The sequence below is a fragment of the Balaenoptera acutorostrata genome, chromosome 4, assembly GCF_949987535.1.
Source record: "Balaenoptera acutorostrata chromosome 4, mBalAcu1.1, whole genome shotgun sequence".
Classification (NCBI taxonomy): domain Eukaryota; kingdom Metazoa; phylum Chordata; class Mammalia; order Artiodactyla; family Balaenopteridae; genus Balaenoptera; species Balaenoptera acutorostrata.
Window position 1 is genome coordinate 150,179,189 of NC_080067.1, and position 15,475 is coordinate 150,194,663.

At 57.2% G+C, this 15,475-nt stretch overlaps 1 protein-coding gene across 5 annotated transcripts in view; it reads left to right on the forward strand.

The window, feature by feature from the left end:
• Positions 1-15,475, forward strand: part of TRPM2 (transient receptor potential cation channel subfamily M member 2) — a 52,388-nt gene that overhangs the window by 5,194 nt on the left and 31,719 nt on the right. For 4 of the 5 annotated variants that reach the window (XM_057544828.1, XM_057544827.1, XM_057544831.1 and 1 more), the window contains exons 2-8: positions 4,206-4,466; positions 5,256-5,344; positions 9,310-9,478; positions 10,757-10,937; positions 11,506-11,672; positions 13,261-13,441; positions 14,477-14,538. In XM_057544828.1, coding sequence (XP_057400811.1) covers positions 4,293-4,466; positions 5,256-5,344; positions 9,310-9,478; positions 10,757-10,937; positions 11,506-11,672; positions 13,261-13,441; positions 14,477-14,538 — 1,023 coding nt within the window. In that variant the 5' untranslated portion in view covers positions 4,206-4,292. The remainder of the gene's footprint in view (positions 1-4,205; positions 4,467-5,255; positions 5,345-9,309; positions 9,479-10,756; positions 10,938-11,505; positions 11,673-13,260; positions 13,442-14,476; positions 14,539-15,475) is intronic. The other variant, XM_057544830.1, reaches the window with a different exon arrangement.

Genomic DNA, 15,475 nt, shown 5'->3' on the forward strand with positions numbered 1-15,475 from the left:
TGAGGCCAAAACAAACTGAAACGTCGGAGTCTGGAGCAGAGAAAGGTTTATTGCAGGGCTGAGCAAGGAGATGGGTGGCTTGTGCCTCCCAAAACCCCAAATTCCCCAATGGCCTTCAGCAAAGCATTGTTAAAGGCCAAATGATGGGGGGAGTCACAGGGTCTGTGATCAGTTCTCTGATTGGCTGATGATGAGGTAATGGGCAGGGTCACAGGGGCTCACATGATCGATGCTCAGGCTCCAGTGGGTCTGGGGGCTACATGCTCACAGTCAAGTAGTTAACATGTTCCGTTTGGTGGGGGAGGGGGTGGGTGGTTTCACAGATGTGAAACAAGGCAGGAAGTGTACAGCAGAGGATGTGGGGAAAGGGCCTGCCCCCGGAAGGCGCCATAGGGTCCTGCACGCTCACACCAAGCTGTGTGCTTCCAAAACACAGTGGACGGACAGGCGCAGGGAGGACATTCCCATTCCAAAAGGGAGAGGTTGGGAAAAAAGGCAGGGTGACAGGTCCTGAGCAGGTCTAAAGCCTTGAGGCCCACTGGGGGCTGCTCCTGCCCCTCTGCTTTGCTGGGCACCGTCCACTGTGCACGCTCCTGGCCCGGAATCACAGGCCAGGGGCTCCACCGGTCTGGGGCTGCCCTGCCCCACACACTGCCCTTGAGGCCGCCCTCTGCCGGGGCGCGTGCCCTGGGCTCTGGGCGCCTCCATCCTTCCAATCCGGGGGCAGGTAGCCACGCTACCCCCAGGGCTGTGCACGCTTCCCATCGGCAGAGACAGCATCTTGCAGGCGCTGCCACACCAGACTGGCTGGGGCCACACTCCTGCTGAGGAGTCCAGGATAGGAGGGGTACAGGGCAGCTGGGCCCCCCTTTGAGATCATTCTGCCCCTCATGCCCTCCCACTCTGGGCCTGTGCTGGGAGGGCAGCCCCGTGAGCTCCAAAATGCCTTGGGGTCAATCTTCCATTGTTGTGGACGTGGGTCCCGGCTTCTGTTGAGATGGCTGACCAGTCTCCCCAGCTAGATGAAGACAAGCAGCCCACCTACATCCTTAGCAAACCTGGCCACACCCTGCATCTTCCGTCCTGAACAAGCTTTCTCGTTCCTTTCCTTGTCTATAGGCTGAGAATCTCCCAACTCTCTAAACTCTGAATCCTTTTTGATTAGAAGTCCGTCTTTAGGTCATTTCTCTCTCCTCACAATTTGCTATAAGCATTCAAGAGAAGCCTTAGCTGTACTTTCAACACTTTGCCTCAATGCTTCCTCAGCCGAATTTCCGGTTTCATCACTTTCAAGTTCTGTCTTCCACAAAACACCAGGAGAGGAGCAGTTCAGCCAAGCTCTTTGCCTCTTTATAACACGATCCCCTTTCCTCCGGTTTCCAATAACATGGTCCTCGTTTCCGTCTGAGACCTCGTCAGAATGGCCTTTACCATCCACTTTCTACCAACACCTGCTCATGTCCACTCAGGCTTCTTTAAGGAGGCTGAGGCCCTCTCTCCAGCTCTCCTCTCCTCTGAGCTCCCCTCACCAAACTTGCTCTGTCTGTCCGCAGCGATGGAGGCTTCTTCTAGCGCCCCTCCGAACTCTTCCGTTCTGCACATTGCTCGGTTCCAAAGCTGCTTTTCCATTTGCAGGTGTTTGTACCAGCAGCCCCTACTCCTGGTACCAATGTTCTGTGTTATCCCGGTGCTTTCATGTGAGGGAGGTTTGGCTCCTTCTTCTGAGCAGGTGTGGGAGCCTCTGGGAGTGACCCTGCCCCAGGAACAAGGGGGACGGGAGCTGCCCGGAGGAGGGAATGAGAATGCAGAGGTGAGGGTGGCCTGAGCCCTGCGCGCCAGCGACTGGGTGGCTGAACCCCAAGTGCCCAGTGTGGAGCTGAGGGACCCCGAAGAGGGCGGACCAGGAGGGCCAGGGGGTCCAGATGAGGGCTGGACGGGTGCCTCACTCCCCGACAAGTCCCCGCCCCTCCCCAGAGCACAGTGACCGCATGCTGATGCTGGATGAAGGGTGTTAGGGAGGGGCAACTCCCTCCGCTGCCCCTCTAGGGTTCTCGTGGCTGGACTAACAGTAAAATTTACACAAGACAGATTAGCAGGAGAGAAAGAAACTAATTTTAATTCATAGAAATGGGACCTAAGAAGTGGCCAAAGCAGGCAGCTTTTATACTTTTTAGTATAAATTTGTAAAGAATTGACAGGACAAAGAAACTCAGGTTTTGGGTGCCCAACGAGTGAAGGATCTAAGCAGAGTTTGGGCGTTAGTCAATGAGAGAGGTCATGAGATTGGTTTATACAGGCTTCTCGGCCTTGAATCCCCCATCTTTGATGATAAGAGTGTCCTTCGACCTCCAGGTGCAGGGACTGCACCTTTCACACGAGAGACATTTCCTGCTCTCAGGGAGACAGAAATGAGGGTCAGAGTGTCCCTCTTGCATTGGTCGTTTCTTAAGGAACTCTAATTAAAAATAATCAATATGCCTTTGAGGCATATTTTGGGGCCACCTACACTGGGCCCCAACAATGGGCAGAGAAAGGACTGTCCATCAGTGACCATGATGTGTGGGGGAAGGTGATATGGCCAGAAAGGGCTTCAGGGCGGGAGACGGAGGGAGACCTTGTGACCTGCTCTCTGCCCCAGATGGCCCCCGTTCACACCCTTGGAGCAGCTGGGTGGGGGGTTCCTCCCTGGCTGACACCTTGGGGTGACCTGGGGGGACATCATGGGATATCATCGTGGGCACCATGGCTCCAGGGAGGGCCTGTGGGGTTCACACATATTTGTTTTTCCTGTTTGTGAGCCGAGGGAAATGATCGGGCTGCTTACGGAGGTCTCCGTGATGGAGACCAGGTCGGAGCCGGAGCAAAGGGTTTGAGGAAATGAGATCTGTTCTATTTGGAGGACCTGTGCCTTGGAGGGCAGAGCTGTGCTGCTCCCTGGAACCGGCTCTGTGGGCAGTGGGGGCTTTTTTCCTTTTTGGAAAACAAAAGAAGTGGACCACGGGACTTCCCTGGTGGCGCAGTGGTTAAGACTCTGCACTCCCAATGCAGGGGGCCCGGGTTCGATCCCTGGTCAGGGAACTAGATCCCACATGCACGCTGAAACTAAGGAGCCAGCGAGCCACAACTAAGACCTTGCACAACCAAAAAAAAAAAAAAAAAAAAAAAAAAGGGAAGTGAACCATGTGTGGAAACAGGAGGATGAGACCCCAGCGTGAGCACCACGTATGATGACCGGGTGGTTTCCCCCCTGGTCTGGGGGCTCCTGGGCACCAGCAGGCACACAGGGAGTGGTGGGGGGGGGAATGGCACTCTTTCTCTGGCCCTTCACAGTGACCTGAGGTTATGAGTGGGTGGCTGGGCCCCGGGGATGCGCACGTGCCTCCAGACTGCCCAGGGCCCGATGGGGCTAGAGCTTGGGCAGCCAGGAAAATGTACAGACCGGCGAGCAGATGGGGCCCTGCACGAGGACACATCTGACCCATTTCCCCCGATCCACTGCAGCAGCCCCCATGGCCTGCTTCTGACCTCGGGTGGCCGTGGGGTGTGGCAGCTTGAAGCGGGATCTCAGTTCCTTGACTGGGAATTGAACCTGGGCCAAGGTGGTGAGTGTGCCGAATCCTAACTGCCAGACCACCAGGCACTAGTGGCTAGGGTCAGAACCCTGGTTCCTGTCTGCTTTGAAGAAAGAAATCAGCAAAGAGACAGAAAGTAGTGAGGCAAGTAAAGAGTTTATTAAGAACAGAATACCTGCAGATAGACACATGGGTGGGCTCAGAGAGTCACGTGCAATGGGGTGGCTTAGATCACTTATATGGGGGCCGTTTTCCAGGTCTTTGTTTTCCTCTGGACAATCATCTTGCTTTGTTCCCATATCCGGTCTGACTCAGGGCCCTTCCCTGTGTGCGTGCGCATCTTCTAGCCAAGATGGCTTCCAGTGCGAGGGTCTCTGGGAGGTTGACAGGACATATTAGGGGCTAATGCCCCCTCCCTTTCTGACCCCTGAGGAACTTTTCTGTGCATGTGCAGTGGGGGAGGTCTTCTTGATCTCAAGGATGAAAAACATGGTCATCTTATCTTTTTACTCCATCAGAGCTTAGCTCCCCTCTGCTCCTGCCATTAACTTTTCCTTGAAATGTCTAATTGCTCAGACTGATAAGCTCCAGCTACTCAGCCTGGGTCGCATCTACCTCCTACCTCACTTCCAGGCCCCTCAGCCTTGCAGGCTGGAGAAAAGCCCATTCCGAGGGGGCAGGACGGAGCCCGTGCTGCGGAGCCGAAGCGGGGCTGTCAGGATGGAGCTGGCGACGCTGAGGCGTCGGGAGGGAGCCGGCTCCAGGCAGGAGGACGGCTTCGGGGTGCAGCCCAGGCGGGTGGCTGACCTGGGCATGGTCCCCAACCTCCGGCAAAGCAACAGCAGCCTCTGCAGGAGCAGGAGGTCGCAGTACCCCTTCAGCAACTGTGAAAAGGTAGGTCTGGGTGCCGCCGGGTCTGCCAGGGCCCTGGTGGGGTACAGTGAACACCCAGGGAGGCCAGAGACCCGGCTGAGCTGGGGGCTCCAGCCCAGAAAGGCCCTTTAGCGGAGGGGACTTGGAGAGAGTGCTGGGTGGCTGGGTCTGTGCCCAGGGACTGTTCCTGTCCTTGGTGCGCTTGGGAAAGTGCTGGGTAGGCACTAGGGTCCCGGGCCGCCCTCACAGAAAGCCCTCCACCCACATCACCACGCAGTGACTGCATGTCCTCTCCCGACAGGGAAGGTCCCTGGCACCCGCCAAGTCCTGGGCTGGCTTCACGGAAAGCCCCGGCAGGCCTGTGTTGGAGACACTTGAATGTCACAGGCCCTGGTCGGGTGGGAGCAGGGTGTCTCATGTCTCAGCCCGCAGCCCCGCGGGACATAGGCAGGTATCCTGACGCTCACTGGCCGCCTTTGCACCACATCGCGCTGTTCCTGAGGAAGGGCACAACCTGGAAGCACAGTGCTTCCCAGTTTATAGGCAACATTGACCTATAAACTGTAAAGGGCTGTGAACATTCCCCGGGGCCCAGGAGGAAGCGATTCCTCAGGCTCACTCTTCCCTCCCCGATCTGCTCCCGAGGGCCTCCAGCAGGTGATGGGGAGGGCTCGGTCTCCCATCTCTGAAGAAAGACCCCTGACGTGTGCCGGGGCGCATAGGCGGGTCTGAGCGAGGTGTGGAATGTGGTCTTTGGAAGAGTGTTGATTTGACTGTCTGAGGATCTCAAAGTGCCCTTTTTATCCTCAGCAAGGAAACCTTAGTTCATGGATTCCTGAGAATATCAGGAAGAAAGAATGCGTGTACTTTGTGGAAAGCTCCAAACTGTCCGATGCTGGGTGAGTGGCTTGTTCTGTGTTTACGGCCCCTTCCCTGTTCCCACGTGGAATGGCTGATCAGAGCAGGGCCGACCGGGGGGCCTCAGTGGGGGACAGTCCCTGTGTCTGTACCGGCCTGGGATGCTCGGGGTGTTTCCACGTACCCCACAAACAGGGTTGATTCGTGTTTGCGTTTCCCCTCCAGACACACCCTCGCCTGCGCTCTGCCACAAACGGGCCTCGCTCTTTCTTACTTCCACTCCTGTGTCCCCCGGGGACGCTGCCTCTGCCGTGGAGCCCTCCCTGACCGCGCCCTGGGATGTCACCTCTCTCCCCCACTACACTCCGTGTCTCTCTTTTATGCCAGTTGCCGACGGCGCTGCGATCGTGTGGCTCTGTGGTCCTCTCCGAGCTCTGACCGTGTCTGAGTTACTTTATTACTTCCCTGCTGGACGGTGATGGTCAGCATCCAGCTCAGGCTGTGAACAGTGCAGGGAGGAAGGGCGTCCTCTGCGGGGATGATAGAAGAGGATGACGATCTGGAACCAGCCGTGCACGATCACCGACGGGGATGCTGTTTCTGGGGCCCTGGGATGTGCCCAGGGTGTTATCACAAAAAGTGCCCCGTTTGGGAGTTCACGCTCCAGCTTGGCTCCCTTTCAGATGAGAGCCCTCCTCTCTCCCCGGGTAGTGGTAGGGGCGGACCCTCGTGTCAGGGAAAGTGGCCACCGTGCTCCAGATGACGGCCTCAAGGCTGGCAACCTCTAATGTACTTGGTGGTAATCAGAGTTCAAGTTCACACCGATTATCCTGACAATATGTAGAGAGTGCTTTGCACTGAGGTCTCCAGTTTTAGTTTTTAAAAATAGGTTTATAAAAATAGCCTCAGAGGCGACTCGTTATACCCAAGCTTTCCATACAGGAATCACTGGTTCCAAAGCACTTTGAAGACGGTTACTGCAGAACCTGGGTCTGGTTGGTAGGGGTTCGGGGGCTTGACCATCCGTCAAGCCTCTGCCCCATCATTTCCTCTGAATTCTGAGCCAGTGCAGAAACGTCCACAGGAGTCAGTGAGGCTTGGGGTACAGTTTGAGACGGAAATGGGGCTCCCTCCTCATTCAGTGTCTCCGTCCCGCTTTGAAGAAATGATGCTCAGGATGCGTTTGGCTCTGAAACTTCCAGGAGCACCTTTCTCGGTATCAGGATCCACGCGAGGAGCAGCTACGGTGGTGGCAGGTGGAGCGGGCTGTCACTCAGACGTTGCTCTGAGTGTGTGTAACTCCCTGTGGCGGCTCCTTCCTCATTTGTCCCGAGGGGCTGGCGGGGGTGCCCCCACTTATGCCCACGTAGGCCACGAGTGCAGGAGGAAATTCTCTGATTATTCAATTTCTGGGTCAGTGGTCTCAGTGCAGTTTCCTGCTTTGTGTCTGGTTTGGGAATGCCACGTTGACTTAAGATCTAATCCCACCAGGGGGGATGCTTAAAGAGAGGAGGGAAAGGGTCTGTTCTAGGCTAACTGTTAGAACCTATGAGAAAGTTTTGGGTAGCCTCGGGCCAAGCTGGAGCGTGAACTCCCAGACGGGGCACTTTTTGTGATAACACCCTGGGCACATCCCAGGACCCCAGAAACAGCATCACCAGCGGTGATCACGCACGTCTGGTTCCAGATCATCATAAAAGGGGTCCTCGTCCTGACGACCCTCTTCCCCGCCTCGGACCCAGCTCTCTCCTCCGTAAACGGAGGAGCTTACGCGAGGTGCTCGGAGAGAGCCCTGCAAGTCTGCGAGTGACTTGAGTCCCTAGGGGTCGTCGAGGAAGGTGTGCGGGGCGTGCTGGGAGTTCCTCATGGCTGGCCCTGCGCTCCCAGCCCTGGGGGCCCCGGCCTGAGTAGTGGGACCAGGGGTAGCCAAGGACGTGCCTTGTGGGTGGAGAAAGGGCACCCAAGTGAGCCCAGGAGACTGGGGTACAGGGTGGGCCGTGGCCATCTTCACCTGTCCTTGGTCCTCTGCACGGCTAGTTAACCTGCACGAATTTTATAAATTATTTCCCATCTAGAACCTCATTTGGCCCTCACAAGTTTTGAAAGCTCGAGGTCAGACAACGTATTATTTTCCCCATTTAACGATTGAGAAATTGAGAGTCAGAAGCCCCTAAGGACAAACACTCCATAAGCAGCAGGGAAACTTGTTTTCTCTCTCTGAGTCCAGTCGTGTTTCCCCCATGTCATCGGCTCAGGTTTCACCTGCTTTTGGACTTTTTTGGTTTGGTCTCATCTATATCTAGTCTTCTAGGTCACTTGTTACTAGCAAAAGCAGGACTCTAAAAAAAATGTGTAGATTTCCGATTAAACAAGCTGTAAAGAACACAGTTGCTGTCTTCTCTCTCTCCTGCAACCCCAAAGAATAGCCGTAAAGGAGTAAAACGATTTCAACCCACGAAGACAAAGAGGGCAAAAGGTGACAGTTGAAAAGAGGTAGCAGGGTGGTCTCTTTGGGGGACCACGTGTATCCTGCTAGCCCTGTGTCCAGAAGTTTCTGCTTGGAGCCTGCACTGTGTGCTTTTTAAACCTTTTTATTTTGAAATAACTATATATTTATAGGAAATTGCAAAGATACTACTGGTAGATCCCATGGTTCCACCAGTGGATACACGGTCACCTCCTCTAACCCACCATCTGTAACCCCTGGCAACCACTTACCTGCTCTTCATCCCTATAACTGCTTCCTTTCCAGAATGTCATATAAATGGAGCCATACACAGTGTGATCTGTTGAGATTGGCTTTTTCACTCAGCAGAATGCCTTTGACATCCATTCCAGTTGTGTGTGTTGGTAGTTGCCTCCTGTTTGCTGCCAAGGAGCAGAGTGGCCGCCATCACAATATTTGTAGTGAGGCTTTTGTGGACGGCAAATATTGGGTCTTATTATTTTTTTTACTCACTCTGCCAGTCTCTGTTTTTTTTTGATCAGTGTATTTAGAATGTTACAGTTAATGTGACTATTGATATATTAGGACTTAAGTCTGCCACTGTATTTTCTTGTTTACATTTCTCTCTGTTTTTCTTTTCCTGCCTTTCTGTGGGTTACCTGAATAATTCTTAGAGTTCCATTTTGATTTATCTATGCTGTTTTTGACCGTATCTCTTTGCATAGCTTTTTTTTTTTAAGTGGTTGTTCCAGGTATTACATTATATATCCACAACTCATCGCATGTTACTGACATCTACTTACCTACTGATGTATCCAAAACTCATCAGAGTCTCCTGGTGTTGACATTTACCAGGTTGAATGAAGTGTAGAAACAGTCCCACCTTTTACAACACTTTGCCCTTCCCCATTTATAATATAATTATCTACAAAATTTCGTCCACATGCACTGAGAATTATGTTAGATCATGGTGCAATTTTTCTTCAACCATCAACCATACTTCAGAAAATTCAAGAGGAGGAAAATGTGCTATATTCACCCATACTTTTACTCTTTCCATTGTTCATTCTTCCTTTTAAATATTTCAAAATTCCTTCTTTTATCATTTTGTTTCTGTTTAGAGAACCTTCTCTAGCCAACCTTTTTCGGGTAGTTCTGTTGGTGACAAATTCCCTAGTTTTCTTTCAGCTGAGAATGTCTTGACGTCCCCTTCATATGTGAAGGATATTTTTGCTGGATGTAGAATTCTGTGTCGGTAGTTTTTGTCTTTTGAAAAATGTCGTGTCACTTCTTTCTGGCACTTTTTTCTGGTTCTGATTCAAAGTCAGTTGTTGGAATTATTTTCTCCTAATGGGTAAGGTGTCATTTCCGACTTTCAAGATTTTTGTTTGTCTTTAGTTTTTAGAAGCTTGACGATTATGTGTCTCCACCGGCTCTCGGCTGGGGCGCCTCGTTCGCCCTGCTGGGCCGCCAATCCTGACCCCTCTGGGCCTCCTCTGACCCCCGCAGTGGGGCGGGGGCAGGCGCTGGTCACCCCTGGTGACTGAGTGGCCTTTGCAGGAAGGTGGTGTGTGAGTGCGGCTACACGCGTGAACAGCACTTGGAGGAGGCCACCAGGCCCCACGCCTTCCAGGGCAAGGAGTGGGACCCGAAAAAGCATGTCCAGGAGATGCCAACAGACGCCTTTGGTGACATCGTCTTCACGGGCTTGGGCCAGAAGGTGGGAAAGGTTGGTTTCCATGACTCCGTTGCTCTTACTGTGGACCAGAGCCCACTGTGGGTGACCGAGGTGGCTGGGACTCCCTGGGGTGGGAGTGGGAGGCTGGCTGAAACCCAGGGTGGAGCCCACCTGCCCAGCGCTGAGGGCGGAGTGGGTGGGGCTCGCATGGCAGACGGGAGACATGCGGTGCCCTCAGGGAGCAGGCAGGGCCGCTGCTGGCGCTCTGCAGGGTGTGGGCAGGGTGGCCTGGATGGCTTTTGTCACTGCCAGGAGGGAGTGGGAAGAGTACACGGGCCACAGGTGGGCGGGGGTGGGGGAGGGAGGGCAGTGGGGAGGACCTCGGGGATGCGGTGAGACCCAGGAGCAGAGGCGAGAGTCCTGCCAGCGGGGGGCGGGGTCCCAGGCCTGCCCGGGAGCACGGGGGCAGGGGGGCGGCAGCAGCTGGAGGGCCAGGCCCCGCTGGGCTCCCAGCTGCTGCAGATTCAGAGTGATCTCTGGACCAGCAGCATCCCCAAGCAGATTTTTGGACCCCACCCCAGACCTGCTGAATCAGAGGCCCAGCCACCCTGGTTCTAACCAGCCTTCTAACCAGGATTCCGTGGCAGCTCTTGGGCCGCACTGTCCTGGAGGGTCTGGTGTAGCCACTTATTTCTGTGCTGGGGTTCTGGGACCTTAAGCTTCTTGTTAGCCGGGTGTGACCTTTCCCCTCGACGACTCTGAGTCTCTGAGACGCTGCCCACTTGGCCAAAGAGGCTGAACAAGGAGGGTCGGTCTGGGGTGGGCACCGGCCCCAGAGCCACCTGCCTCAGCACCGTCCCCAAGCCCTGCCCCTCGTGAGCCAGTGTCAGTGCGATGCCAGACCCCTCCAGACGCAGCTGGCTTAATCTGAGAGGGGGCGTCCTCTGCGGAGCATTGGTGGGAGCGGGGAGGGAGGAGGCGGTCTTCTGCAGCATGGGGGCAGGGCAGCGGGCAGCGGCCGGTCAAACCCTGAGGATGCGATGGCTGGCGTGGCCTGGAATCGGGCATGGGGCTCAGGCTGGGATGCTCCCAGAACAGGGGCCAGGGGCTGGTCTCCTCTGGGCGGCCTCCCTTCCCTGCCCCTGCCTCCCCCTTCCCTCAAGCAGTGTCCTGCTCGGGCGCGGCCCCTTTACTCGCTGGGTCTGGCCCCGGGTGCGAGGATCCCCCCGCCCAGCTGGGGCTCTCAGGCACTGCTAGTGCAGGACGGCTGGGCTCTGGGGCTGGGACGGCCGCTCACGGGCGCTCTGGGGTCTTCTGACCTCCCCGCAGTACGTCCGCCTGTCCCAGGACACACCCTCCAGCCTGATTTACCACCTCATGACCCAGCACTGGGGCCTGGACGCCCCCAACCTCCTCATCTCCGTGACGGGCGGGGCCAAGGACTTCAACATGAAGCCCAGGCTGAAGAGCGTCTTCCGAAGAGGCCTGGTCAAGGTGGCCCAGACCACAGGTAGCACCGGGGGTGGAGGGACCAGGGCCCCGGCCACAGGAGGGGCTCAGGCCTGGGAGTGATGGGTGGGACGGAGGGTCCCTGGGAGGCCAAGTCGGGGCCTTGGGACTGGCTGGCCCTCGGGGGTCACTGAGGCCAGGCCCGGGCCAGGGGGAGTGTGGCCGGTCAGACTCACCCTGCCCTGTCTGCTGCTGTGCTTGGCTTGCGCATGGCGGCAGATGCAGCTCTGGTTGGCTCTCCACTAGTGATGCTTTGAAATAGACACATTCAGAGGCAGTTCTGAGATGCCGTGCTCCCGAGAGCAGGACAGAGAGAGGCAGCGGGGAGGTGGGGAGAGAGGGCGAGGCCTGCAGTCAGCGACGGGGGTCCTGTTCCTGTCCCCGCCCCAGCCTGAGCAACGTGGGGAACCGCGGCTCCCAGCTGCCGCAGGAGGGCGTGATCGTGGCGGGGCTTCCCTGAGGCCCCGGTTTGAGGTAGAGGGGCTGCAGGTGTGGGGCAGTGAGCCCCGGAGGCGCACAGGGCGCGGGCGTCGGGCGTGTGCGTGGCAGGGCCCTCTGTTCCTTCCCAGGGGCCTGGATTATCACCGGGGGGTCCCACACGGGCGTGATGAAGCAGGTGGGCGAGGCGGTGCGGGACTTCAGCCTGAGCAGCAGCTACAATGAAGGGGAGGTGGTCACCATCGGAATCGCCACGTGGGGCACCTTGCATAACCGGGAGAGCCTGATCTACCCCGCGGTGAGCTGGTGGCTGCTCCGGGGCGGGCGGGGGCGGGGCGCAGCGGGGAGGCCGAGGGGGCTGTAGGACCTTAGCGGGTGCTCAGCGGACAGGCCACCACCTGGACAGCAGGGTAAATGCAGTGTGGAGGGGAGTGGCTGGACGGGGACACAGGAGACCCGGGCTCAAGCCCCCACGCCGTGGACCCTGGTGACCCCAGGCGAGTAGCTACCTTGGTTGGACTCTGGTTTCCTCCGCTGAGATCACGGGATGGGTCCACACAAGAGTCGCTGGAGCCGCCACTGGTCGGGGGCTCCTCCTGACGCCTCCCTGATGAGACATGGACTTTGCAGAAGGCGGTAGCTTGGCCGGGAGCACACAGCCGGTGAGCACCTGGGTTGTCAGATCCCAGGGCCTGGCCTTCTAGCCCAAGGATCGACAACACTCTGGTTCCCCTACTGAAGACAGAGCCTTCCTGCGTCCGTCCACCTGGGTGCAGCCCTGAGAAGCAATTGCTTAAATGTGGGGATGTGAGTGGAAAAGATCATTCGATTCCTTCAGTAAGATTTTGGAGGACAGTAGATGTGACATAATGAGCACATGTCCACCTAATTCACGGAGTCAGGAAAGTTTGGGGGAAACACTGGCCCCAAAGACAAGTCTCCTTGACTTGCTGAGGAGACGTTATTATAACAGCCCCGTGAAGGGTGATTTATGAACGAGCCCTTGCCCTTCCCGGCTGGTGGCGGCGTGCCTTCACTTCCTGGGGAGAGCATCCTCTGGAAGGTGATTCCTTGCGTCCGTCACAGACTCTTGTCATCAGACCAGTCTGCCCCTCGGCCCTTGTCCTTTTGCGTCAGCGTCACAGACGTGCTTAGTGCACGGGACCGGTTCTGTCTTGAATGCTTGTTATACGGAGTGGAAATCTGAGGCCACGGGAGACTGGCTGACTTCCAAGATCATGCTGCACTTTTCTCCCCATTTCGAGCTCAGAAGACTTCCTGCGATACCGCCTGCCATCCTCTGTGGACACCAGGGGCCGTGTGCGTGGGTCCGGCAGCCACCCCTCCTGGATCTGGGTCCTGGGGCTGCTGGGACAAATGACCACAGAGCTGGTGGCTGAAAGCAACAGAAATGTACTCTCTGACGTTTCTGGGCACCAGAACTCCAAGACCAGTACCACCCGGGCAAACTTGGGATGTCGGCAGGGCCAGGCTCCCTCCAGAGGCTGTGGGGGAGAAGCTATTCCCTGCCTCTGCCAGCTGCTGCTGGCTGCTGCTTTCCTTGGCTGGTGGCCGCGTCACTCCAGTCTCTGCCTCTTGGTCACGTGGCCCCCTCCTCTTCCTCTGCATCCGCTTCTAAGGACACCTGTCGTGGCAGTTGGGACCCACCTGGATGACCCAGGTTAATCTTCCCGTGCTGAGATCCTTAGCTTCATCACGTCTGCAAAGACCTTTCTCCAAACGAGGGCACACTTACTGGTTCCAGGCATTAGAGCCTGATACCTTGGGGGGTGGGGTCACTTATCCAGCCTGACGGAGCTCCTGTTCTCGGTGGGAAAGATGTAGAGCTTTCCGTCTGTCCCTGCCCACCTCCTCCCCGTACCCAGGGCGGCTTCCCAGCTGAGTATGTCATGGACGAGGACGGCCAGGGGCACCTGACCTGTCTGGACAGCAATCACTCCCACTTCGTCCTTGTGGACGACGGGACCCACGGCCGCTACGGCGTCGAGATCCCCCTGAGGACGAAGCTAGAGAAGTTCATATCGGAGCAGACCAAGGAAAGGGGAGGTGAGCGAGGCACGCTTTCCAGGGTGCTCGGGGGGAGAGGGGAGCAGGCTGGTCCAGGTGTCTGGGGCTCCGCTGGCCGTGACCGGGACATTCGGCAGGTGGGACGCTGAAGGGGCGTGGTCCGAACACACCTGGATGTCTGTACACTTGCTCAGGGGTTCATCTTCTCGCGTCCCTTTTAACCAGCAGAAGGAAAGTTCGGGCAGGCACTGAGGTCACAGCATCCTACGGTCACTTTACATCACAAACACGTCTCAGTTCAGAAATCAGAGCGTGCAGTAGTCAAAGCTTGGACCTTGACATCTCTTCCCTTGTGGGTGGGATGGGATGGATTCTGGGGTGTTGGGAGGTCAAATACACAGGATTTTGCACACGATTTGCAGGTTGGTTGGACACCTTTGAGCCGAGGTTTTCAAGCTTCATTGCACGTCAGGGGTCCCCAGAGTGTGGGTTCACCCCCAGGGTCTCTGATTCACAGGTCCGGGGAGTGAGGACTTGCATCTCCCAGTCCCCAGGGGACACGGATGCTGCTGGCCTGGGGACCACACCTGGAGAACTTGTTTTGACCAAGAGAAGCTGGGTGGGAGTGTTCGGGGTGTGTGAGTGTTTGGGGACGGCGAGACCATGTGGGCTCTTGGAAAGAATGTTTGCTTCCCAGGGAAAGATGTTTCTAGAATCTTCACAAGCCCTCCTGGTTGCCAGGCTGGATGAAAGGCTGAGGGTGGGGCTGGCTGGCCAGAGGACGGACTTGCGACGCCGTACTCCCGCACCATGCATGGTGCCCGTTGGCTTGACGTGTCCCCAGCCCTGCCCAGATTTGAGCCGCCACGAAAGGGCCGCAGGGAAAAACAGGCTGGTTGCAGTGGCCAGCCGGGCAGAGCAGACCAGCTGGGGGAGCCCTGGGTGCTGAGGATGGTCTACAGCCCTCGCCTTCCCTCCACCCCAGAAAGGGACAGGAGTGCACTCGGTTAGGCTGCAGCTGGCGGTAGGGGGGGCGGCCCACGGTCCTAAAGTGGGCTCTGTGCTTCGTCCTAGGCGTGGCCATCAAAATCCCCATCGTCTGCGTGGTGCTGGAGGGGGGACCCGGCACACTGCACGTGAGTCCTGGCCAGGGGGGGTGGTAGGGGTGTGCTCTTGGGGGCCAAGTCCTGCTGTGGGTGGGACGACTGCCCCAAGTGCTGTCACCAGCCCCCCAGGGGGGTCATCAGCAAGAGGGGACAGGGATCCTGTCCGCTGGGTGGGGGGGTCGGAGCCCCCTGAGTGGCCCTGCCTCAGGAGGGGTGCTCTGGCTTTGGCCCTGGGGCCTGACCTGCACAGAAGAAAGAGGGGCTCCAGAGGGGACTGGGGCAAGGGTGGAGCCCATGCCCCCCCCAGGACCCCCGGGCAGCCCATGGGGGATTTCTGCAGCTCTGCACCCAGACTCCCGGGCGGGGTTCTCAAAGTACAGCCCTCGGCTCCCCCTCAGCCCCGTGGGACCAGCAGCTAGATGTAAAGCAGGACCCTCAGTGGCTTTGACAAGCTGCCGTGGACCTTTGTTCAGAACCCACTCTCTGCCGTGGGGTGGGCCTCCCTCGTGGAACGCGGGCCAACTTGACCTCTGCTGTAGTAACACACGACGACATTACAGCCTGCAGATTTGGGGCAAGAGCATGACGTTCTGTTTATGGGATCATCGAAAGTGTCTGTTTACGTTTAGTAACCGCAGGAGGTCAACACAGGATCCTGGGGTCCCTGGGAGGACGGGATGCATCTGGTCCCCACTCCCACCCTGGCTCTCCTGCAGCATCGCCCAGACGGCTTCCTCAGGCCCAGAGCAGGGCGTCCTTCCTGCTGGGGTAGAACCCCTTCCTCAGGTTGCTCTCACCCTGGGTCTCCGGGGGTCTCCCTCGATGTCCTGGTTAACGAGGGGGCGGAACTCTGGCAGTGCCCCCTCCTTCTGGAGATGGTGCCCGTGTCCACACATCGAAGGGTGGAAACATCCGAACCTTTCGTGACAGTGGTGTTGAGTGACAGGCCTGAAGGAGGTGGTGTGTC